The following is a 25,239-nucleotide window of genomic DNA, read 5'->3' as shown; positions in this document are numbered from 1 at the left end:
GGCATGCTGTGGCAGGCATCCCACATATAAAGTAGAGGAAGATGGGCACGAATGTTAGCTCAGGGCCAGCCTTCCTCAGAAAAAACAGGAGGAGTGGCAGTAGTTAGCTCAGGGCTAATCTTCCTCAAAAAACAAAACAAAACAAAACAAAATAATCTCTAGTGTGTACTTATTTTCAGCTATTTTGATGGGAATACGGTGGATCCTTTCAATCTGTAAATTCATGTTCTTACATTCTGGAAAATATTTCTTGGATTATTTCTTCAATAGTAATAATTTTTATAACAACGTGGGAGAGCAAATGGAAGGCTTTTCAACCAACTGAAAAGCATCCTAAAGTAAATCAGCTACACACCTAGACATTTCAGAAAATACTTTTTTCTGACATCCAAATCTGCTTACTTGCACTCCCTGTACATCCTTGGAATCTTGCCTGAAACTTAACTTCAAATGATATAAAATGTCCATGCATGGGCTGACCCTGTGGCCGAGTGGTTAAGTTTGCATGCTCTGCTTTGGCGGCCCAGGGTTTGGCTGGTTCGAACCCTGGGCGTGGACATGGCACTGCTTGTCAAGCCATGCTGAGGCGGCATCCCACATGCCACAAGTAGAAGGACCCACAACTAAAAAAAATGCACAACTATGTACCGGGGCGCTTTGGGGAAAAAAAGGAAAACTAAAATCTTTAAAAAAAAAAAAAGTCCACCTAGGCAAAGTAAGTTCATTTCTAAAGTGCGTGGGGAGGCAAATTCTCCCTATCACCGCCACACTGGCTGGTCATTACAAGTGCAGTTTTGCTGTCTTCTGCATTCTTGCTACACAGGTGAAATGAGAAAACAGAGCACCAACCATCTCTGAGACCACCTGAGGGGAGGAGGGGAGGAGGATTTCAGCACGATTGAGACAGTGACATGATAGCAACTGCCGAAAAGAAGGATCAGAGCAAAAATGTCAGTCGAGTATCCCCGGGTTCTTAGTTCTGTGAGACCCAGTGCATATGAAGTTTTATTGTTGGAAGATATGTTGGTGCATCTAAATTTGTTCATTTCTGGTTTTTTCTTTGTTCATCTTCTCTTTTACCATATCTACAAAATTTATCCTTATAAAATATTTCTTCATCTATGACTATAGGAGTAGTTCTCTCATCACTAACATCTAAAAGCTAAAAGTCATTCAGAGATTCTGTCTTTTAAAAATTGCAGTAAAACATTAAAAATTCAATCTCTGATATTTTGGAATTTGCAAAAGTGGAGAAATTTCTCAAGTATTACTATTGCAATTTTATTATTTTTTTCTGTTTTATTTCTTTTGATTCTATTTATTTCCTGAGATTTTATTTATATCTTTTAAACTTCTTGTTGAAGTATAACACACATGGAGACAAACACACAGATCATGTTATAGCTGAATGAATTTCACAAAATGAATACTCAAATTTTATTTTGTTTATAATTTCTTTATATCATAATATAATTTCTTTATATTGTAAACTAATAGTGAAGATTGCAAGGGAGATGTTTCCAATTCTGTACATTGGATGTATCAAATACAAACCATTCCTTGCTATTTAACGCAATTGTTGTTAAGGAGCTCCACCTGAGAATCACACGCCTCCATCCACAATAGCTTTTTGCAGTTTACAAAGCACTTCTTTTTGTGGCTAACTAACGCTTCTACATACCTTATCTCAGTCTGTTCTCACAACTTTATGAGGTAAGGGTTATTTCATGGTTTTAGAAAGAAGGAGACAGAAGTTCAGGGAGGTAAAGCAACTCCTTCAGGCCACAAGGTCTATAGGTCACAAACGTTGGACATGAAGCAAGGCCCTTAAAGCTTGGGTCTGGTATCAGCTTGAGGAGACACTGCTTTTCTGTGGTGAAAGCTGTGAGGTGCTGCCCAGACCCTCTTCAGGAATGAAGGACTTACTCCTTATTCCTGCTGCTGCAGGAAGCTCTCCGTTTCACCCACTTCTGTGACCACCTGGCTGAAGACAGAAACCTCACCCAAAGTTACGCCTCCTTCCGGGGGCAGTCGCATCCAATGACTCCTGGATGAGCAAAGGCCTAACCCCCTGGGGAAACTCTGAATGGTCCTCTCAGCTTCAGAGCTCCCTGTGGTTGGGGATGGCCGCCCTCAGACTGCCCCGCTGCACGACTTCTCCCTCTACCCAATTGTGGTTCTGGTCCTTCCCTCCCACAGGTGATGATTCCAAGTGTACTTCCAATAAACCTCTCCTGTGCTAATCTCCAATCGAAGACATCCCGGTATCCCCAATGTGCTGTCACATTCGATAGTGTGAAAAAATCACACCACACATTTGAAAGTTCTGTGCAGAATTTTATTGATTGGCAGACATTAATTGAGCATTTACTACTTGCTAAGTATTGAAGATACTTAAAGTTAATAAAAGTCTACCTATTTTAAAACATTCATTCAATCTATCTACTAGAAAGTTATGTTTAATTTAAAACAAAAGAGGTAAAAATCAATAACTATATTTACCTAATCGTATGAGGAGATTTTATGGATTCTGATCTAATTTCTTTTCATTAGTTTGTGGATAACGAATCTGGAAAATGAACCTGTAATGTGCTAGAAGGTCACAATCATCTAGTCCTTCTACGAATTCCATTTTAACACCAACGTCAAACACACAGAATTTAAGATTGTAAAAACATACTAAAGCTAAGATTTGAATAAGGACAGATACATTGAATGTAAGGACTATAGGACAAAAGAACCCATTTTTCCAAGGTGAGATTTGAGGATTAAATAAAAAACTGCAAAATGAGTTTCTCCGTGGTATAATTTGCCAATATTATCCCACTCTGAGACTAATCCTAGCAAGTTCATCCTAGGCTTGTGGCACTAAGCACTTACTTCTGACATCTGGAGATCTTAATATGAGGGGTGGGAAGTGAGAAGAAAGATACAGGTACTTCCTGCCACATGAGTATTTCATTTATCAAAAGCCTGTGGCCTTTTAGCACTAATCAGAGAGGGGTCCATATGGCACTGTTCTGAGTTCCCTCTTGTAACTTAAAGGGAAACTTTCACCGTGTCTGGAGCCTTTGATGTCCTGCAAATGAAGGAGGAGGATGTCTTCAAATACTTTGCAGCAGAACCCACTTAGATGGTGGCCCCAACCTTGACTTCCAAATGGAAAAGTACATCTACAAAAGGAAAAGTGATGGCATTACCTCATAAATCTGAAGAGAAGCCTGGAGAAGCTTCAGCTGGCAGCTCGTGCCATTGTTGCCATTGAAAACTTGGCTGATGTCAGTGTCATGTTCTCTAGGAATACTGGCTGGTGAGTTGTGCTGCCACTGGAGCCATTCCTATTGCTGGTTCTTCACTCCTGGAATCTTCATTAACCAGATCCAGGCAGCCTTCAGGGAGCCGTGTCTTCTGGTGGTCACTGATCCCAGGGCTGACCACTGGCCTCTCCCAGAGGTGTCTTATGTTAACTTGCCTACTCTTGGCCTGTGTAATACAGACTCTCCTCCGTGCTTTGTGGATATTGCCATTCCACGCAACAAGAAGGGAGCTCACTCAGCCGGTCTGATGTGGTGGATGCTGGCCTGGGAAATTCTGTGCTCGTGTGGTACCATCTCCTGTGAACACCCATGGAGGCCATGACTGATCTCTACTTCTCCAGAGATACTGAAGAGACTAAAAAGGAAGGGCAGGCCACTGCTGAAAAGGCTGTGACCAAGGAGGAGTTTCAGGCCCCGAATTTACTGCTACTCAACCTGAGGTTTCAGACTGGCCTGAAGGTGCAGGTGCCCTCTGTGCCTGTTCAGCAGTTCCCGCTAAAGACTGGAGTGCTCAGCCCACCACTGAAGACTGGTCTGCAACTCCCACTGCTCAGGCCACTGAATGAATAGGCACAACCACTGAGTAGTCTTAAGGTGTTCTTCCACAGACTCTTAAATGGAAAATGGAAATAAGGTTGATGAAAAATAAAGAGTTTCTTAAAAAAAAAGCCTGTGGATAAGAATAGACGGCTTACGCCTCGGAAGGGCAGGCGGTCTTGTATGGTGGTAAGGGCACAGGGTACAGAGTTAGACAAACTATAGTTCAGGCCCTGCCTCTGCCACTTAGTTGCCATTAGAATTTTCAGCAAATTACCTAATCTTTTGGAATATCAGCCTCCTCTGTAAAACGTAATCTCCATGAGGACAGGGACCACGTCTGTGTTGTTCACTGCTGTATATCCAGTACCTAACAAGCCTGGCGCTGTGGCACTCGGTGCCAGTCAAATATGGTATTATAGGGGTATAGTGAGAAAGAAACAAAGAGTAGCCCCTGACATTCAGAGGCTGGCCTGGACTCACAGGGAGGCCATGTTATTTTCCTGTTAGACAAACAAGTTCGTCAAATACCAATCTCAAAGTTACCCCGAGACTATGATAAAACGAGACAAAGCAAGGCCACTGCATAACTTTGTCTAAGCACAGATAAATACAAGGTCACTGCGCCACCCACAAGATACCAAACACTCCCTCTGTTGGCCAAAATGAGTGACTGCTACTTCTTTACTAATTGTGCCTTATCCTTCTGGCTCTCTTCCTATACATATGATTTATTGAGATATCCAGTCATAGAATTGCGTCTGCTTTCTGACAGCATCCAATCCAGAGAAACCCCTGCTTTTTTAGACCCTCCCTCAGTCACCCAACCAAAGCCCAAATTCAGTGATAGGTTTTTTTCCTAACAATCCCTTACTGCGATGCTCCGTGATTCCTCATGGTGTGTTTGCATTCACTTTGATAAATAATTAACACAATCTGTTTAACTAGTGGTGTTCCCAGTGGTATTTGGGTGAAGGGAAATGATAATGCAAATGGAAAAATTGGGGAGATAAACAGTGTCTCTTCAGAGCTGTTGTGAGCATCAAATGGATAATTAACTTACCGACATATGTCGAGGGTCTGTTTTGTGCCAGGCACTGTGCTGGGTGCAGGAAATACAGAGAACAAGACCCGGACAACTCTCCAGGAGTTTGAACCTGTGGGACTTGCAGAGTAGGAAATTTATGATCCAGTTTAATGTCGTTAGCACTATTACAGAGGCATACACCTGCTATAAACATGTTACAGTGATGAGGATTTTTAGGCTGGTTACTTTTAAAACTGCAGATAAGAAGCAGGCTCCGAGGAGTGGAATTTGCTTGCCCTTTGATCAGAGACAGTTGCATTTGTGAAGGAAATCTCCATGCCTCCCTCTCTGCGCCAGGAGGAAGGGGGGATGGACTTATCTCTGGAAACTCTTAATGGGGAAGGCAAGAACTTAAGTTGTTTACTGTCTGGCAACCTCATGTAACTGACCCCCCACCCCAAAATCCTCCTTTGTCTTTAGTTGAAGACAATATTTGAGCAGTGACTTCTGCCATTTACTCAATCCGGTTTGATCCTTATCTAAAAGTTGTGGGACCGCCCAATGGCCGGACCCTACCGGCACTGGTACCATTTTAACTTTTATTGCTTTGTCTTGTAAAGAGATGACTCACATACCCATGCCTTAAATTTAGCCCTAACCCTCAACTCGGGGCAGCAGCAGGAGCTCTGACTGCCCGTGGGTCCTGTCCCCACACACCAGCTCTGCCTGCCCATCGGTCCTGTCCCCTTGCCAGCGGGGGCAGCAGAAGCGGTGGCAGCAGAAGCTCTGACTGCCCATGGGTCCTGTCCCCATGCTATTCTATACTATTCTCTAAATAAAAGAGCACTACTGCCAGATCTTGAGAGTCTAAGAAATCTTTCTTTCGACTCCTCGGCTCACCGACCCCGCCTCAATAGGACCATACATAACGGAGGAGCATGTTTTCAGACTTAGAACTTCCATTAACTGTAAGATAAAGTTGTGTTGTTTTAAGCCACAAAATTTGTGATAATTTGTTACAGCAGCAATAGAAAACTAATACAGGATTCTCGAGCTTAATCTTTAAAGTGGAGCGCCACAGGTATAAGCAAAGGGAGACCAATTCCTGCAGGACCTGCCAGTTTTTCTGCACAGCTGTGTGCTTAGGAATGTGAAAGAGTACGTCAGGGTTAGAAGCTGATCAGTCTCCTATGCAGAGAAATTGGAAATAATCCGGAAGGCGATCAGAGACCACTGAAGGATTAAAAGCAGGGAGTGTGACAAAATCAGATTAGCGTTTTAGAAGGAGGGATGGAGTCTGGAAATAAGCAGAAGGTATGAGAGACTCCTTAAGTCCCCTAGGCAAAAAATCGGAGGCCGCCTTTGATCACCTTCGACAAGATGACCTTACTTATTCCTTGAGATTTGGGGTGAGAACGCAGAAAAAATACGGTTGTGCTCTTCAAATATTTGAAATTCTGTCATGAGAGAGTGACCGACACGGTCTGTGCTGCTCTAAGATCAGGTACAAAGTCATAAGGAAATATTAAGCAAGCACATTCTAATAAAGAGAGAAGTCTAAAAATAGACTTCTTCACAAATAATTATGCCGTCCGTTTCTTTCATCTGTTCAACACATCATTTGCGAGGTTCGGATGTGGCAGGCATCAGGCACACGATGGTGAACAACAGGCGAAGGCGCTGCCCGTGGTGGACTTTAATTCTTTGCGTGACGCGGGGCTGTTTACAGATAACTTTTATACAGTCATTTGACTAAGAAGCAAGCTCCCCATCCGGATATCTGGAAAGTGATTTCTACACGTGGGCCAGGCTGACTTGGAGTGAACCCTGGCCAGGGAGAACCGGCAAGGAGAATAACCCAGTGGCGGGCTGGAAGGTCTGCGCAGTCTCAGTCACCCTAGGACTAGGGAACCCAGGGCGTGTCCCCCCGTTGTCCCCCGCAGCTCCCGGCTCTCGCCCCGCCCCACCCCCGCCGCTCGCCGGTGCCCCGCCTTCCCCCGCCCACACCCGCCCCTTTAACTCGCGTCGCTCGGCCCACGGGATTGCGAGCTCTTCTCTCGCGAGATCTTCACTGTACCGGTGCTGGCTGCGTTGGCTCCACCAGGCGGCGGTAGGGAAAGGTTCCGTCGCGATTTTTCCGCTCACCTGGGTCTGGGCCAGAGGCCCTGGGTGGTTCTGGGGGCCGGGACCGTGCGGCTGTCGCGCGGGGTCCCGGAGGAGAGCGTGGGGCGGACTCACCGGGCTCGGGCCGGCCTGGGCCGCGTGCGCGCCGCGTGTGGCCGCCGTGTCGGGCGGGTGGCCGGCGGGCGCGGGGACACTGCCCGGAGACTCGGGCGGCGGGCCGCGCGGTCCGGCCGCCGCAGGGCCAGGGCGCCCAGACGACGCCAGGGGTCCGCGGGCAGGCCTCGCGGGGCAGGCCCCGCCATCCTCTGGGCGCTGGTGTCAAAGGAGTTCCCTCTTCCACAGTCCCCGCCCGGAATTGCCGTCTGTTTGCCGCGTTGTGGCGCTTGGCTGCCTTCCTCGGAGAGGCGGGAGGAGGATCGGGTCGCGAGGGGAGCAGACGAGGCTGAGATCCCGCGGCGCGCTCTCGTAACATCGGGGGCCCCGGAAAATGGAGTACATGGCGGAGGCCGCCGAGCGCAGCCCCGGACACATGTGAGTCGCGGCCGGTTCCCAAGCCGCTCCGACGTAGAGATGCTAAAGTGACTCTTTGACACCTACGGGGGGGAGAGCTTTCTTTTTTTAGAGAGGGGATTTATTTTGTCTTCAGTGGGAAAAATGACAAGCCGTATTTCCTGAGAGAATAGAATTCATTTTTAGGTGGCAATTTGTTGTAGTAAATACTTGCTTTGAGAGTGGTGTTCACCATACATTCTTCTAGCTTGGCGCTGGCCCCTTCCATAGCCATTAGCCTCCTGTGGCTGTTTAAATGCAAAGTAATTGAAATGAAATAAAATTAAATATTCCGTTCCTCGGTTATACGAGCTGCATTTCCAGTCCTCGTGAGCCACGTGTGCCTGGTGGCCACCATACTGGACATCACCAATTATAGAGCGTTTCTTTTCAGTGATTCTTAAACATGTTCTGCCCCCACTGCACTTGGGGTGATGACAACCCCGTCGCTGGTCCTGAATCACTGAACACGGTACTCTTTCCCTGTTTTAAAACGTTTTCTGCTCTAGGTAAGTGTTTACACTTGGGCAGTCCCTGTGTGATGCTGAGGCTTTAAAAAGATTGCCTTTGGACCGTAAAGCTGTCTCGTGATTACTATCAGAAATAATTTAGACTCTTTAGACATGGGCCGTATTCATTCAGGATTTTTTGCAGTTGTGGCCATCCTTGTTTTTTTGCCCTAGTTTTCCAGGCTTGTTCTTTATCTGTTACATCTTTGAAGATTGCTCTAAGTCAGTTTTTAAAAAAGGGCAGAGATGCGATAGCCTAACTTGAAAGCCTTTGTTTGTTTGATAGTTTTTGAATTTAACCAGTGCATTTATGAAATCTAATTTGAGAAATTTATGCTTTATTTATTTAAGCTTGTGCTGCGAGTGTGGTGTCCCAATTAGTCCAAATCCTGCCAATATTTGTGTGGCCTGTTTGCGAAGTAAAGTAGACATCAGCCAAGGCATCCCAAAGCAAGTCTCTGTGTCTTTCTGCAAACAATGCCAAAGGTACGGTGCGGTATTATTTTATCCTACTTAAGCTGGGATTCATATACAGGAGAGCCACAGGGATATGCCGAGGTTACGCCAAGAGACAGAGAAAAAAGCATGTAAAATTGAGATTTAATTTTTATTTATGTTGGTGTCACCAAAGATTTTAGAGTTTGCAGTTTTGTAGTGTACTTTTCTAGTTTGTCCTGCTAATCTCGTAAGATACTATAAAGGTATTTGAATCTGTCGTTTTCTGTTAAGGGAGTAATAGATTTGATGTGTACAGTTAGTAGATATGAGTTGATGTTTGTGAAAGTGAGAGCAGATCATTAAGGACGTGTTACTGTTATTGCCATGATGGTTTGTCACTGGAAGCTATGTACAATAAAAAGCATCTTATGTTTTAAGTAATTTAACAGTGTGTTTTAAGAATTATATCTGTTAATGTTCCCATGTAACCAAAATGACTGTAGTTGATGGAAATAAAGCTCAGTAAACCATATCTGGGGTGGTCTGAAATAAAGACTGGATTTGAAGGCAGACGTCTTCTTCTGAAAGTTAGTGTTTTATCCCTTTGTTTTCTTTAGTAGTTGGCATAAACAGCTTATATCTAGTAGGCCTTTGAGTAACAAAACTGCCCAGTGAAACTGCCCATATAAAATTATAATTTTCCAAATGGATTAGGACTCGAGTGGTTCTTAACTTTTTTGCGGGAGAGGGGTTCATGAGAGAATTTGGAAACTCTCTCTCCAGAAAAATGCTTAAAACATGTACTTAGGTGCAAACAGGTGAAATTGTTTTAGGGAGTTTACAGTTTGCAAGCTTGGCGAGTGTGAGGCTTAATCTGTTGTAAGTATTTGCTATTCTTAAAAGCATGCTGGAATGAGACAGCACTGAATCAGGAGACCTGATTTGTCTTGGATTTCTCACAAGTTAGTTTTTTGAAACTCTTGGCCAGTTAACCTGAGTCTTAATTTCCTCATCAGAATGAGGGGGCTTTGTTAGATGACACATGATGCTCTTTCTAATGCCAAAAGCATGCTTATAACAAAGGGACCTGTTTAAAGTTTTTGAATAAACCTTTACAGGTAAAAATGAGAACATTCACTTAACAAGTATGGCAAAAAGAATCATTGACATGACATTTTTAGGAGTATTATGTATTTAACAAACACTGAGCACTTACTGTGTGCTAGGCACTGTCCTAAGGCCTGGGCGGGCTGGGCTAAATAACTTCAAGCACATGCATGAGGGATTTAAGTTTTAATTTAGTCAGGCTTTATGTAAGATTCTAAAAGTTGATTTTTACCATTTAAAATTTGGAAGAGACTTGAGATAGGCGAATAGTCTGAACTATTGTTGATACATGGTGTGAGGTACTAATTTCCTTGTTTTGTGTGTGAGAAATAAGCAGTTCTCAAACATTTTAGATGTACATTATAACTGGTTTAATGCTGTTTTGAGATGATTTCTACCTGTTTTTCAGAGCATAGCTTCAAGGAACTCTTGGGCATTTTGTCATCCTCACTGGAATTCTTACTGGTGTCTAAAGTAATCAGACTTCTTTAATAGGTTATTTCAGATTGGCTTTCTCAAATACTCAGAATTTTACCTTTTCAACTACGGCGACTGGTCTAATTAAAAGTTTTCTGAAACTATTAAAATTTATTTGGGATAAGTGCTTCAGATCACTCATGGGTATTGTTATATCTGGTTAATAATCAGTGTTATTTGGATATTTTTGTGTTTCCTGAGAGATGCTGGGTTTCAATGTATTATCTTCTCTTTTAGATATTTCCAGCCACCAGGAACTTGGATACAATGTGCATTAGAATCCAGGGAACTTCTTGCTTTGTGTTTGAAGAAAATCAAAGCTCCTCTGAGCAAGGTAGGTCAAGTAGCTAAAATCAGTTTTTATAGGTGTGTTGTTTTCTTTTTATAATCTATCCTTTTCAGGAAATCCTTGTATGAGTAGGTCTTTCAATGGTTGCTAATAAATACTATCGGTAAGCACTCTACTACAAATGCTGTTTTCATTTTTAAAATTATATATATTATTTTCTTATGGAAATTAAAATCTTACTTTACAAGATTTAATATAGAATCAATTTTTTTATTCATGATTTATTGAGATCCTCATGTACAATATTTTTTTCTGAAAATATTTATATAAAACCATCACTAAACATAATTTAGGAGGTTATAGTATTAGGGCTCTGGTATTCAGTTTCTTTTTATTTTCATTACTGCCCTGGAAAGAAAACATTTGTGCCTGTTACTTAAAATCAGTGCAAGGGCCGGGCCCAGTGGCTCAGGGGTTAAGTGTGCACATTCTGCTTTGGTGGCCTGGGGTTTGCCCATTTGGATCTGGGTGTGGACATGGCACTGCTTGGCAAGCCATGCTGTGGTAGGCGTCCCGCGTATAAAGTAGAGGAAGATGGGCATGGATGTGAGCTCAGGGCCAGCCTTTGTCAGCAAAAAGAGGAGGATTGGCAGCAGATGTTAGCTCAGGGCTGATCTTCCTCAAAAAAGAAAAAAAAAAAACCAGTGCTTAAATGTCTCCAAAAGTCAAATAGATTTGTCAGTCCAGTTTACCTCTCTACGTAACACTTTCAGTTTTCTTTATGTTAAACTTTATGACTCATTTCCACTAGGTGTGTTTTTAGTTGAAATGGACTCTTTTGGTTTGACGGCCATCAGATTGTCTTTTAAGCTCTGATAACATTTCTTGTAATAGTTCTTTGAAATTTCTCACTTTATTTTCCTCCCTGGAGTTTCTGTTATTCAAATGTTGGCCTTACTGGCCTAAAACTTGGTCTTTCTTTGTAATCCCTTGGTCTTTTTTCCTGGGTTCCTGGATATTTCCTTTTCTTTATCTTCCAATCTTTGTATTGATTTTTTTCCAGCAGTAATATTTTTAAGTTCCAGACTCTTTAATGTTCTTGATGCATTTTGTTCTTGAATTTTTCTGAAAGTTTGATAATTTTTTTTTAATTTCTTTCTGTTCCCTGATTTGTCTTTGGTTTTTTCCTGGAGTCAGTTTGTTGTGTAACTTGGTCTTTCGCTTTCATATGTCAGGCTTTCATCAAATGTCTACTGAGCTTTAATATTTCATTAGTTTATTCAGAAGCTGTTTATTAGGTGTCAGGTCTGTGCCAGTCTGCTTTTGGTGTTGGGGATCTGGCAGTGAATGAGAGAGACAAAAACCTCTGTCTTAGGGAATTTTTATTTTAATTGGCGGGGAAGGTGTGGAGTAGGCAAGGAACAAGATAAGTAAGTATAAATTCTGGGGAGGAAAAAACCAGGAAGGGGATAAGACTGGCACAAGGAAGAGTTGCAATTTAAAATAGAGTTGTTGCGGAGGCCTCACTGATAAGGTGACATTTGACTAAACAGTAAAGGCCAGTAAGGGAGGGAGCTGTGCAGAAATCTGGAGAAGAGCATTGTGGGTAGAGAAAAGAAGTGTAGAGGCCAGAGGCAGGAGCATACCTGTGTGGTTAGAGCGGAGCGGGGAGGGGAAAAATAGTTGGGGATGAAGCCAGAGAAGTCATGGAAAGCCAGAGTAGGTCAGGCCTTGTAGGCCCTTGTAAGGACTGGTTTTTACTCTGAATGTAATGGGCATAGAGGATATAGGGTGGAGTACAGAGATGAATGATTTACGATTTATCAGGATCCCTCTGGCAGCTGTGTTTAGAATAGATGTGACGGGGTTGGGGGCTAGGATGGAAGGTGGGAATCTTTAGATTTTTTTATTTTTCCTTTTTCTCCCCAAAACCCCCCAGTACATGGTTGTGTATTTTTAGTTGTGGGTCCTTCCAGTTGTGGCATGTGGGGATGCTGCCTTAGCATGGCTTGGCGAGCAGTGCCATGTCCGTGACCAGGATTTGAACCGGTGAAACCCTGGGCCACCGAAGCGGAACACGCGAACTTAACCACTTGGTCACTGGGCAGCCCCGGAGGTGGTGAGAAGTGGACAGATTCTGGATCTGTTTTGAAGGTAGTAGGATTTAGTGATGAAGCTGGATGGGTTTATTGAGACGGAAGGGAGTTGCTGTTATTGAGGTAGGAAAGGCTTCAAGAGGAGCAGGTCAAGGCGGGAGAGATCAGAGGTCATCTCAAAGTGTTGCTTAGATGGCTGTTAGATATGGAAGTAGGAAGACTGAGTTGGCAGCTAGGTAAATAAACAAGAGAGTGGTCTGGACTGGAGATAATGAATTTGAGATATAGATGGTATTTAAAGCTATGAAACTGAATAAGATATCCTAGAGTGTATTGATAGAGAAGGGGAGAAATTTGAGGACTGAATCCTGGGGTCTTTAATGATAAAAGTTTAAGAAATCAGCAAAGGACACTGAAAAGGAGCTGCTAGTGAGGTAGGTGAAAAATTAGGTGAGGTGTCTTGGAAGGCAAAGGAAGCATTTTACAAACGGAGTGACTGGCTGTGTGATTTGCAGCTGATGGGTCAAGTAGTGAGTTCTGTAGGTTTAGCAATGTAGAGATGGTTGGTGACTTTGAACAATTTCTTTAGTGGTGGAGGTAAAGACCTGATTTGAATGGAAATGAGAGAATAGGAGGAGAGGAATTGGATGCAGCAAGTGTAGATAATTCTTTTGAGATTTGCTGCAAAGGGAAACAAAGAAATGGGTTAGTGGATGGAGAGAAATAAGGAGAAGGGACACATTTCTTAAGATGGGAGGCGTTACAGTATATTTGTAAGCTACTTGGGAAAGAGTACAGAGGGAAAGATTTGTGAAACTGCAGAGGGAATAATTGGCTGGGGGATGTCCTTGAGGAGTGGAAAAGAGACAGAATATAGCATACTAGTGGAAGAGCATGTTTGTTTGTTCATTCAGCAAATATTCGGCACTTAGTCTCTGCCAAGCACCATTTTGGGAGCCTGAAATATTTCATGGAACAAAACAGATCTCTGCTCTCTAATGGGGCATTCTAGAGGTTGCTCTTGATAGGCACATGGACGGCTCATCTGTGGTAACAGATGTGGTAAGTGGAAGCGTCTGGAGAATCTCTTCTGATTGCTTTTTTTATTGAGGGGACAGAAGCATGGGCAGTAGCTATGAGGGAAAAGCTACTATTAGATGTTTCAGGAGAGAGGAGAAGGTATGAAATAGTCCTCTAGGAGAGTAGGAGAGAGAATTTTTCCAGAATGATGATGTATGGTTGCTGGGCAGTGCTAAGGGTTACTGTTACAAATTTAAAGACTAACATGGTGTGTATTGATTTTTCTAGGCCCATCAGCTGCACAGGTAAGCTGTAGAGCAGGCAAGAACATTGGATTTAACCAAGGTTATGATTTAGCCAAGTGACTAAGGTGAAATGAGAGAGGGACCAAGGGAATTGAGTGTGTGAGTGGGAATGATTTTGATGACTGATCTTGAGATTAAGCTGGGATAGTATGGAAGTGAGTACATAACGGGGGATGAGGGATGATGAAAAGTCCGTAGAATGAATAGATTTTAGGTTGCAGTGGATTGAAGGGTTTCTGGTGCCCAGGAACTGGAGAAAATGAGCTGGAAAAATGGGAGGTGGTAGCCAGGGAGTGAGGGGTTTGGAATTGAGATTTTGGAGAGATTTCACTTATTGATAATAAAAAGGGTATTGAGTAGCTGAGATAGGAAAGAGGATGGGATCTTGAGGGGAAAGGAATTCAAAGAATGGAAAGGCCGTGGTATTGTGGGGATTGTCTATGAGGAGATTGAAATCACGAAGTGTTAATATTATTGTTGGAAAGAGTGACAGGGAGCCAGGAGCTAAAGTCTTTGAGAAATGAGAGCAGGTGGCCCAAAGATTAACAGATGACTATAACAAAGAGAGGTGGGTGGCATAGCCTGAAGACTTCAGGTTCAAAGCTGGATGTATTTAAGGAGGAGGCAGGGAGAATGATTTACAACTAGCAATTAAGAGCAAGGAGGGTGCCTGTCTGGCTCCTGGTCCAGTGATAGGAAGAAAATGAGAAAAAAAAAAATCACTTATTACTTTAATTAGCCACAGGGGGAGCAGTGTATATAATCAGGACATCTAAAAGGTGGAGGGAATGTTCAACAAAGAAATTGAGGATTTAGGAGGTTTTATTGTTAGTGAATATTGAGTTCCAGAGGGCACAGTAAAAGGGTTTCAGGATTTGGGGACAGAATGGGGAGTGTGTGGAACCATGTGGAGATGGGAGTGTGGGAGATGAGGGATGGCTGAGGTGTCTGGGACTGTGGTAAAGAAGGATAAAGGGTCCAGTAGGGTTGGTTAGTCCTGCTTGGTTTAGGACAGATAGAGTGGGGAGGGTTTGTTGGGGAATGGTGAAGTAGATGTCCAGGGTCCTCTCTCCATTACTGCAAATGGGGCTTGGAGGCTGAGGGAAGGACAGGTTTAGATAGTGCCCGTGGGCCTTCCTCTTGACCCCTGCAGGTGGAGACTGCACCCTAAGAAGCTGCCTGTCACCTTTGTACCTGGTGTGGCTTGTTGACTACTAGGCTTTGTTTTAGGGGGGTAAGTCATATGAGGAGGGTTTTCCTCTAGAGTGCTGCATCTACACCAGCTGGTCTAGTTCTCAACAGATGCGACTTGATAAAATTATTGTCTGCCCACTGATGTCTCCCAAATCTGTCATCTACAGTTCAGATTTCTCCATAGAGCTTCAGACCAAATGTGGATCTTACTATCTGCTGAAAAACTTCACTTGGATGTCTCATAGATAAATCCTCTTAAACTCAAATGTCTGAAACCAAATGCAGCATCTTCTTCCCATCAAAACTGTTCTTTATTTGTGTTAGAAAAATAGTATCACCTAGATGCCCAAGCTGGAATCTATTGAGCATCATTCCAGAATCTCCTTTTCCTTCTTCCCATGTCCTGTAATCATTAAATCCTATAGATTTTATGTCCTAAATAGCTCTTGGATCTTTCCACTTCTGTTATTTCCAGAGCCTCTCAGTCACTTAGAATTCCTGCCCAAGTTATTGAAACAACCTCCATTCTTCTTCCCCCACCCCTTTCCTCAAAACACCCATTTTAGCCATATTGAGCTGCGTTCAGTTCCTCACATATAGCTGACTGTTTTTGGCGGCCTCCTATCCTGCTGATTTAGCAGTGAATTACCATTGTGGATTCAGTATTCAGTGCATGAGACAAACTCTAAGGAATGTTTATTCCTTTTTGTTTTTTTAAGTCACATGTGGCAAGAGTAATCCAAGTATATACTTTTTTCCCCCAGTAATTTTATTGAGATCATAATGGTTTATAACATTGTATAATTTTAGGTATACATTGTATTTATCAATCTCTTCATTGTGCTCACCACCGTTAGTCTAATTTTTGTCTGTCACTGTTCATTTGTGCCCCTTAACCCCTTTTGCTCACCCCCTTCCCCTCCGGTAACCACTGATCTGTTCTCTTTATCCATGCATGTGTATCTTCCACATATGAGTGAAATTATGCAGCATTTGTCCTTCTCTGTCTGACTTATTTCACTTAAGATCATACCCTCAAGGTCCATGCTTGTTGTTGCAAATGGGATGATTTCGTCTCTTTATGGCTGAGTACTATTCCATTTGTATATACCACATCATCTTTATCCAGTCATCTGTAGAAGGGCACTTAGATTGCTTCCATGTCTTGGCTATTGTGAATAGCGCTACAGTAAACATGGGATGCATAAATCTCTGGATCATTGATTTCAAATTCTTTGGATAAATACCCAGTAGTGGGATAGCTGGATCATATGATATTTCTATTTTTAATTTTTTGAGAAATCTCCGTACTGTTTTTTTTTTGGTGGCTGCACCAGGTTGCATTCTCACCAGCAGTGCATGAGGGTTCCCTTTTCTCCACATTGTCTCCAACATTTGTTGTTTTCTGTCTTGGTAATTATAGCTATTATGACTGGTGTAAGGTGATATTGCATTGCAGTTTTGAATTGCATTTCCCTAATAATTAGTGATACTGAACATCATTTCATGTGCCTATTGGCCAACTGCATATCTTTGGGAAAATGTCTGTTTATATCCTCTGCCCACTTTTTGATCGACTGGTTTGTTTTTTTGTTGTTGAGTTGTGTGAGTTCTTTATATTTTTTGGAGATCAACCCCTGGTCAAATAAATGATTTGCAAATATTTTCTCCCAGTTGGTGGGTTGTCTTTTCATTTTGTTCGTGTTTTCCTTTGCTTTGCAGAAGGTTTTTAGTCTGATGTAGTCCCATTTGCTAAACTTTTTCTTTTGTTTCTCTTGCCTGAGTAGACATGGTATTTGAAAAGATGCTGCCAAGACCAGTGTCAAATAGTGTGCTGCCTATATTTTCTTGTAGGAGTTTTATGGTTTTAGGTCTTACATCCAAGTCTTTAATCCATTTTGAGTTAATTTTTGTGTATGGTGTAAGATACTGGTCTTTCATTCTGTTGCATGTGACTGTCTAGTTTTCCCAACACCATTTATTGAAGAGACTTTCCTTTCTCAATTGTATGTTCTTGTCTCCTTTGTTGGAGATTAACTGTCCTTAGATGTGTGGTTTTATTTCTGGGCTTTCAAATCTGTTCTGTTGATCTGTGTGTCTGTTTTTGTGCCAGTACCATGTTGGTTTGATTACTATAGCTTTGTAGTATATTTTGAAGTCAGCGATTGTGATGCCTCCAGCTTTGTTCTTTTTTCTCAGGATTGCTTTGGCTATTCAGGTCTTTTGTTGTTCCTTATAAATGTTAGGATTCTTTGTTCTATTTCCATGAAGAATGCTACTGAGATTCTGATTGGGATTGCATTGAATCTGTAGATTGCTTTAGGTAGTAGGGACATTTTAACATATCCATGTTCTTCCGACCCATGAGCATGGAATATCTTTCCATTTCTTTATGTCTTCTTCAATTTCTTTCAATGTCTTATCGTTTTCAGTGTATAGGTCTTTCACCTCTTTGCTTAAGTTTATTGCTAGGTATTTTATTCTTATTGTTGTGATTGTATTCTTGATTTCTCTTTCTGCTAGTTCATTGTTAGTGTATAGAAATGCAGCTGAGTTTTGTAAATTGATTTTATACCCTGCAACTTTGCTGTAGTTGTTGATTATTTCTAATACTTTTCTGTAAAGAGTGAGAACTTCACTTATTCCTTTCCAATTTGGATTCCTTTTATTTCTTTTTCTTGTCTAATTGCTCTGGCCAATACCTCTAGTACTATGTTGAATAGGAGTGGCGAGATTGGGCACCCTTGTCTTGTTCCTGTTCTCAGAGGGATGGCTTTCAGTTTTTCACCATTAAGTATGATGTTTGCTGTGGGTTTGTCATATATGGCCTTTATCATGTTGAGGTACTTTCCTCCTATACCCATTTTATTCAGAGTTTTTATCATAAGTGAATGTTGGATCTTGTCAAATGCTTTTTCTGCATCTATTGAGATGATCACGTGATTTTTATTCCTCATTTTGTTAATGTGGTATATCACATTGATTGATTTGCAGATGTTGAACCATCTCTACATCCCTGGAATAAATCCCACTTGATCGTGGTATATGATCTTTTTAATGTATTGCTTTATTCAGTTTGCCAACATTTTGTTGAGGATTTTTGCATCTGTGTTCATCAGCAATATTGGCCTGTAATTTTCCTTCTTTATGCTGTCTTTGCCTGGTTTTGGTATCAGGGTAATGTTGGCCTCATAGAATGAGTTAGGAAGTGTTCGTCTTCTTCAATTTTTTGGAGCAGTTTGAGAAGGATACATATTGAGTCGTCTTTGAAGGTTTGGTAGAATTCTCCAGAGAAGCATTCTGGTCCTGGACTTTTGTGTTTTGGGAGGATTTTGATTCCTGTTTCGATTTCTTGGTTTCTTCATGATTGGTCTATTCAGATTCTCTGTTTCTTCTTGATTCAGTTTTGGGAGGTTGTTTGAATCCAAGATCCAAGAATTTACTCATTTCTTCTAGGTTATCCAGTTTGTTGGCATATACTTTTTCATAGTATTCTCTATAATCCTTTGTGTTTCTACAGTTTCTGTTTTATTTTCTCCACTATCATTTCTAATTTTATTTATTTGAGCCCCCTCTCTCTTTTTCTTGGTGAGTCTGGCTAAGGGTTTGTCAGTTTTTTTATCTTCTCAAAGAACCAGCTCTTAGTTTCATTAATCCTTTCTACTGTTTTTTTAGTCTTTATTTTATTTATTTCTGCTCTGATTTTTATTTCCCTCCTTTTCCTGACTTTGGGCTTTGTTTGTTCTTTTTCTAGTGCTGTTAGGTGCAGTTTAAGGTTACTTATTTGAGATTTTTCTTGTTTGTTGAGGTGGGTCTGTATTCCTATGAATTTCCTTCTTATGACTGCTTTTGTTGCATCCCTGTAAGAGTTGGTATGTTGTATTTTCATTTTCATTTGTCTCCAGATATTTTTAAATTTCTCTTTTGTGGTTGTTCAGTAGCATGTTGTTTAGCCTCCACATATTTCTAACTTTCCCAGTTTCTTTCTTGTAGTTGATGTCTAGTTTCATAGCATTGTGGTCGGAAAAGATGCTTGAGATGATTTCAGTCTTAAATTTATTGAGGCTTGCCTTGTTTCCCAGCATAAGGTTTATCTTTGAGAATGATCCGTGTGCGCTTGTTTGTGTATTCTGCTGTTTTTGGATGGAATGCTCTCTATATATATCTCTTAAGTCTATCTGATCAAGTGTTTCATTTAAATCTACTATTTACTTGTTGCCTTTTTGTCTGGATGATCCGTCCACTGATGTGAGTGGGGTATTGAGGTCCCCTACTATTGTTGTGTTGCTGTTGATTTCTCCCTTTACATCTGTTAAAATTTTCTTTATGTACTTTGGTGCCCGTTTGTTAGGTGTGTATATATTAATAAGTGTTATGTCCTCTTGGTGGAATATCCCTTTCATCATTATATACTGCACCTCTTTGTCTCCCATTGTCTTTTTTAACTTGAAGTCTGCTTTGTCTGATAACGGCAACATCTGCTTTCTTTTGTTTGCCATTAGCTTGGAGTATCATCTTCCCTGTCTTCACTCTCAGTCTCTGTTTGTCTTGAGAGCTGAGATGTGTTTCCTGGAGGCAGCATATTGTTGAATCTTGTTTTTTAATCCATCCAGCTACTCTGTGTCTTTTGATTGGGAAATTCAACTCATTTACGTTTAGAGTGATTATGGATATTTGAGGGCTTAATATTGCTATGTTATCTCTTGTTCTTTGGTTTTATGTTTCCATTGTTTCTCTTCCTTTGTATTTCTGGCTGCCATTTCATTTTGGTGGTTCTCTGAGGAGGTTTTCTCAGTTTTCTCAATTTTTGTGAATTGTAGCTCTACTCTAATTTTTTGTTTAGTGGTTACCATGACATTTGTATAAAAGATCTCATAGATGAAATAGTCTATTTTTTCATAGTCTCTTATCTCCATTAACATAAGCAGGTTCCATCTCTTTCACCTTCCTGAGTTATTGTTGTTAGAAATTATTCTGTTTTGTTTTTGTTTTTGAGGAAGATTAGCGGTGAGCTAACATCTGCTGCCAGTCCTCCTCTTTGCTGAGGAAGACTGGCCTTGAGCTAACATCCGTGCCCATCTTCCTCTACTTTATATGTGGGACGCCTAGCACAGCATGGCTTACCAAGTGGTGCCATGTCCGCACCCGGGATCCGAACTGGCAAACCCTGGGCCGCCAAAGCAAAACGTGCGGACTTAACTGCTGCGCCACCGTGCTGGTCCCAGAAATAATTCTGTTTTTAATGTTGTGAGTTTGTGACTAATTTGAAGTATTTATAGTTACTTTTGAGGCTTTCTTTCCCTCCAAGTATATACTTTTGCTCATGCGATTTCTAGTAGATGATGAGGTTACCAGGTCTTTGTTTTCTTCTGGAAAGTACAATTTCCATTCAAAAAACAGTGCACTTTTTTTTTAGGGAAAAATGTTTTTTTCCTATGCAAATATTTTACTTTTTGCTTGAATTATTCCAGTTGTATTAAAATAGTCATCAGATTGTCCTTATTCGCGATTTTTGTTGTTGTATCTCTGCTGATAAATCTTTTTTTTTATTGGTGGTGTTGGGTAGTGATGTTAATCACAGATTCCTTAAGCATCTTATGAAATCCATTTACCAATGAATTGTTCTTTCATCTTTTTTCTCCTCAGATTGGAACTTATGTTGCTTCTTGTTTGTGTTTTGTTGAAGGTACGGCTTGTAGATGCTGCCTTTGTTTGGACTGAGCCCCATTCTAAGAGACTTAAAGTTAAACTAACTATTCAGAAAGAGGTAAGCTATATGTAATTTTCTCAGCATGGTTAAAGTGTAGGGAGTGCACATGAGGGGCTGTTGGTGCAAATGAGTGGCTATTGGTAGGTTGGCTTCAACAGCTTAAAAGGAAAAGAATACACTCTTAATTTTAACCCTTTGTTTGCAGAAGCTGTTGCTCATGGTTAGTGGGCTAAGATAATCTTTTCAGTTAGTTTCTTTAGGAAAAAGATTGAAGTAAAAACGTGAGCTAAGGCAGTGCTTCTCAAACTTGGCTGATCATCATGACTCACAGTAACTGAACCAAACTGGGTTCAACTAGATATGAGTTGGAATCTATATGTTTAAAAAGCTTCCCAGGTGATTTCTGATGATTAAGCTATGATTGGGAACAATTAAGTTAAGGATTGTTTTCTTTTTTGAGAGTTTTTTTTTTTTGTCTTATTTTTTTTTTTGAGGATGAATTTTACACATAGACACACACACATAGATATCAAAATTCTTCAAAGAATATTCTTACAACCTCTTCAGCTAAAGGTAAATTTGAAATGTTAATCTAATAGATCCTGCAAATTAAACCTGTATGTCTTTCTTGAAATAGTATAACTTATGACTTTAAATATAACTGATTTATTGTTGATGTCTTCAAAGCATTTATGGAAAAATATTTTAAGTTAAATATTAAAGCATCTTCTTCTCTTTTATTTTGGTGAGGAAGATTGGCCCCGAGCTAACTTCTGTTGCCAATCTTCCTCTTTTTGCTTGAGGAAGATTGTTCCTGAGCTAACATTTGTGCCAATCTTCCTCTGTTTTGTATGTGGGATGCCGCCACAGTGTGGCTTGACGAGTGGTGCTAGGTCCACACCAAGGATCCGAACCAGTGAACCCCCGGCCGCCGAAGCAGAGTGTGTGAACTTAACCACTCTGCCACTGGGCTGGCCACTAAAGCATCTTCTTTTAAGAAAAATATTTGTTGTTAAACAGAAAGGAAAGAATGAAGGAGTGTGATTGTTTTCTTTATCAGGTGATGAATGGTGCTATCCTTCAGCAAGTGTTTGTGGTGGATTATGTTGTTCAGCCCCAAATGTGTGGAGATTGCCATAGAGTAGAAGCTAAGGATTTCTGGAAGACTGTGGTTCAAGTCCGGCAAAAGGTAATGAGAGAATGATGATGAGTGATTCCTCCATCTTGTATTTTCTCTTTGTCAGTCATAAATAGCTGGTAAAACCTCCTCCTTTCCCTTCTGTGCAGATCCTTCCGTACCAGGGGTGGTGTAGGTGTGTGGAGCGTCTCCCTGTAGAAATAGGTCACTGTAGGCTTTCACATAACCTCAAAGACTGTTCAGTGTGCTGTGTCTATTGACGGCCTTTCTTTCCATTTCACCTATTAATCTAATAATGCACTTGTGTTTAGACTTTGCACAAAAAAACTTTCTACTATCTGGAACAGTTGATTTTGAAATATGGAATGCATCAGAATACACTTCGTATCAAAGAGATTCATGGTGAGTTAAAATTTAAAAGCATTTGAAGTGATGTTAGAATTTTATTTCAGCTGACCTGTGGAGCGTTTTTTCCTGTACTGTCCGAAAGAACTTTCTGTTAGAGAGAAAAAAAATCTTAGTTCTTTTGCACTGTCCAGTATGGTAGCCACTAGCTGTGTGTGGCTATTGAATACTTGAAAGGTGACCAGTGCTACAAAGGAACTGAATTTTTAATTTTTTTCTATTTTAATTTAAATTTACACCAAGTAGCTGCCGATTGAGTAAACCAGTATGTAGCTACGTTAATGGAAAGTAAAATGCTATGATAGAAAGCTCATTAAAAACTTGTTTTATGCAGAGATCAGTTTCTGACTGGAAGAAAATTATTTTTGACATCTGTAAGTTCTTTTGTAATATTTTTGTTTTTTAGATGGCTAGAGGCATCTGTGATGCATACATTAAATCAGAAGCCTAAACTCAGTAATAATAAACAGTGATGTACAAATGATTTAACTAGATTTCTTGAAGATGGAATTAAAAAATTTTGCATTTAGTTTTATAATGGCTTCTTAGAGTGTGTTATATCTCAGCATTTACTGTTGATGTACCACACTTATACATGCTAGTGATGGATGAATATATCTTTAAATAATAGTAGAAAACATAAATATTCTTTAGCAAACTCTTAAGTTTCTTGCTAAAGTTTAATATTTTTAGATGGTGCTTGCTACTGGTGGACATGTATGTTATTTTCCTAGTCTCTAAAGAACAGGTTTAGAGAGAGCTGTTCTTGAAGGAATGACCAAATTCTTATATTACACTCCTTATTTTTTATTTTTGTTTTTTGATGAGGAAGATTGGCCCTGAGCTAATGCCTGTTGCCAATCCTCTTTTTGCTTGAGGAAGATTGTCAGTGAGCTAACATCCACTCTAGTCTTCCTCTGTTTTGTATGTGGGTCACTGCCACAGCATGGCTTGATGAGTGGTGTAGGTCTGTGCCCAGGATCCGAACCCACGAACCCTGGGCTGCCAAAGTGGAACATGCTGAGCTTGACCACTATGCCACCTGGGGGACAGCCCCTATATTCCTTATTTTAAAACTGAGTTCTGGGGTTGGCCCTGTGGCTGAGTGGTTAAGTTTGCATGCTCCACTTTGGTGGTTCAGGGTTTCACTGGTTCAGATCCTGGGCACGGATATGGCACAGCTCATTAAGCCATGCTGAGGCGGCATCCCACGTGCCACACCTAGAAGGACCCAGAACTAAAAATATACAACTATGTACTGGAGGTATTTGGGGGAAAAAAGGAAAAAAATAAAACTAAAAATTTGTTTCTTTTAAAAGAAAACAAAACATAAAACCTGAGTTTCCCTGTTAACTTATTGATCTGTTAATTCGTTTATCTTGTATGTCTTGGCCAAAGTGCTCAGAAGTTGGTCTTGGGTCCTTAAATAGGGGGAAAGTGATTATCAGTTATGTCACCTGGAGAAAATCTTTTAAGCTTTCTCTCTGACCTGAGTGCATTACCAGTACGTATAAGGTTAACAGTCTAAATTGGTGAAACACAGTTTAGTGAATACTTCTTGTAGGTAAGGTACCTTGCTGCCTGTTTGAAGTAGTACCTGGTTGTGTGTGGTTAGCCACCAGGCAAAAATACACGCTTGTTCTGAGTAACTTTGTTTTGAGTAACACTTGGGATTAAGGAGATTCAAATATTCTAGCTAAGGAAGCAAAACACTATATACTCACACAGTATATACTCACAGAAATATACTCACACAGAATTTTTTTTTTGTAGCAAAGACTTGCATACATTCTGGGATATACGTTTGTAGTCACTTTCAAAACCAAAAATGTTACAAGTTTAGCAACCTTTTTTTTCTTCCAGAGGAATCAATCTCTTTTCTTCCCCCTACTGGTTCTTGGTTTGATTTAAATGAATCTTTTGTTTGTTTGGTTATTTGTGACTTTGTTTTTAAAATCATAATAATCGTAAAAATTTAAACATAGAAGCATGTATAAAGGACTGCTATGTCCCATTTGTATGCTTGTTATCCCCAGAGGTAGCCCTTAAAACAAGATAGTACAATATGTGCTCTGTATGTAAATCGTTAGTGTTGGTTTCCCCCATATTTGGGATCGTTCTGTAATATTCTGTGACTGCCATCTTACGTAGTATATTTGGAAACATTTCCGTGTCATTGCGTATAGTCCTATTTCATTATTTTTAACCAGTGTGTGTGTATTCATTAATTAATGTATATTTATTTAGTTATTCCTTATTGATTGGCTTACAAGATGTTCCATTTTTTTACTGCTACAAACGGCATTGTAATAAATATCCTATGCATATTCAGTGATTTTTCTGTGAGATTGAGTTCAGGAATTGAACTTACTAGGCAAAAGTATGAAAATATTCAGTTTTTATATGTATTGCTAGGTTGTCTTCCAAAATCATGTTAGTTTACGGTCCCATCACTTGTGAGAGTTTCCATTTTCCACACACTTGCCAACAGTGCATAAGATTGTATTGGCCTTTCTAAGTTTTGCTGTTCTAACGTTAGAAGAAAATAATGGCATCTGGTTTTAATTTGCATTTTCTTGATTACTAACGAGGGTTAACATTTTTATATGTGTATTAGCCATAATGTTTATCTCTAATGTGAATTGTCTGTTCTTCATGTATCTGTTTTTTCCTCATTTATTTTGTGTCTTATTCAAGATATTGATCTCATGTGTGTGCGCATAGAGAGAGCGGGCCAGCATGCGTTTGAGCATGAGCCTGAGAGAGCAGATACTTTCTTATAGTTGCGTCTTTTATCATTTGAATTTTTCATTTCTTAGTTATGTAGCTGTGGTTTATGACTTTTGTGTCTTACATAGGACAGTTTTCTATACTCCCAAGATTATTTTTAAAAAAGTAAATTATAGTTTTTGTTTTACTTTTCGATCTTTAATCTTACCTGGTAGGAGTTTTTCCCAGAAGGTTAGCTTGCATTATCTCAATACCTGTCTGCTGAAT

At 40.5% G+C, this 25,239-nt stretch overlaps 1 protein-coding gene and 1 pseudogene across 1 annotated transcript in view; both read left to right on the top strand.

Annotated features, from left to right (window-relative positions):
* The first annotated feature begins 2,086 nt into the window (after positions 1–2,086).
* Positions 2,087–3,904, top strand: LOC124233798 (40S ribosomal protein SA-like; annotated as a pseudogene).
* A 3,098-nt stretch (positions 3,905–7,002) lies between these two features.
* LOC124233801 (60S ribosomal export protein NMD3) overlaps positions 7,003–25,239 on the top strand; it is a 39,363-nt gene continuing 21,126 nt past the window's right edge. The window contains exons 1-6 of the mRNA XM_046651009.1: positions 7,003–7,536; positions 8,415–8,549; positions 10,323–10,419; positions 20,676–20,756; positions 21,760–21,888; positions 22,149–22,239. Coding sequence (XP_046506965.1) covers positions 7,493–7,536; positions 8,415–8,549; positions 10,323–10,419; positions 20,676–20,756; positions 21,760–21,888; positions 22,149–22,239 — 577 coding nt within the window. The 5' untranslated portion in view covers positions 7,003–7,492. The remainder of the gene's footprint in view (positions 7,537–8,414; positions 8,550–10,322; positions 10,420–20,675; positions 20,757–21,759; positions 21,889–22,148; positions 22,240–25,239) is intronic.

The sequence above is a fragment of the Equus quagga genome, unplaced genomic scaffold, assembly GCF_021613505.1.
Source record: "Equus quagga isolate Etosha38 unplaced genomic scaffold, UCLA_HA_Equagga_1.0 235_RagTag, whole genome shotgun sequence".
Classification (NCBI taxonomy): domain Eukaryota; kingdom Metazoa; phylum Chordata; class Mammalia; order Perissodactyla; family Equidae; genus Equus; species Equus quagga.
This window is presented reverse-complemented; position numbering and strand designations above follow the sequence as displayed.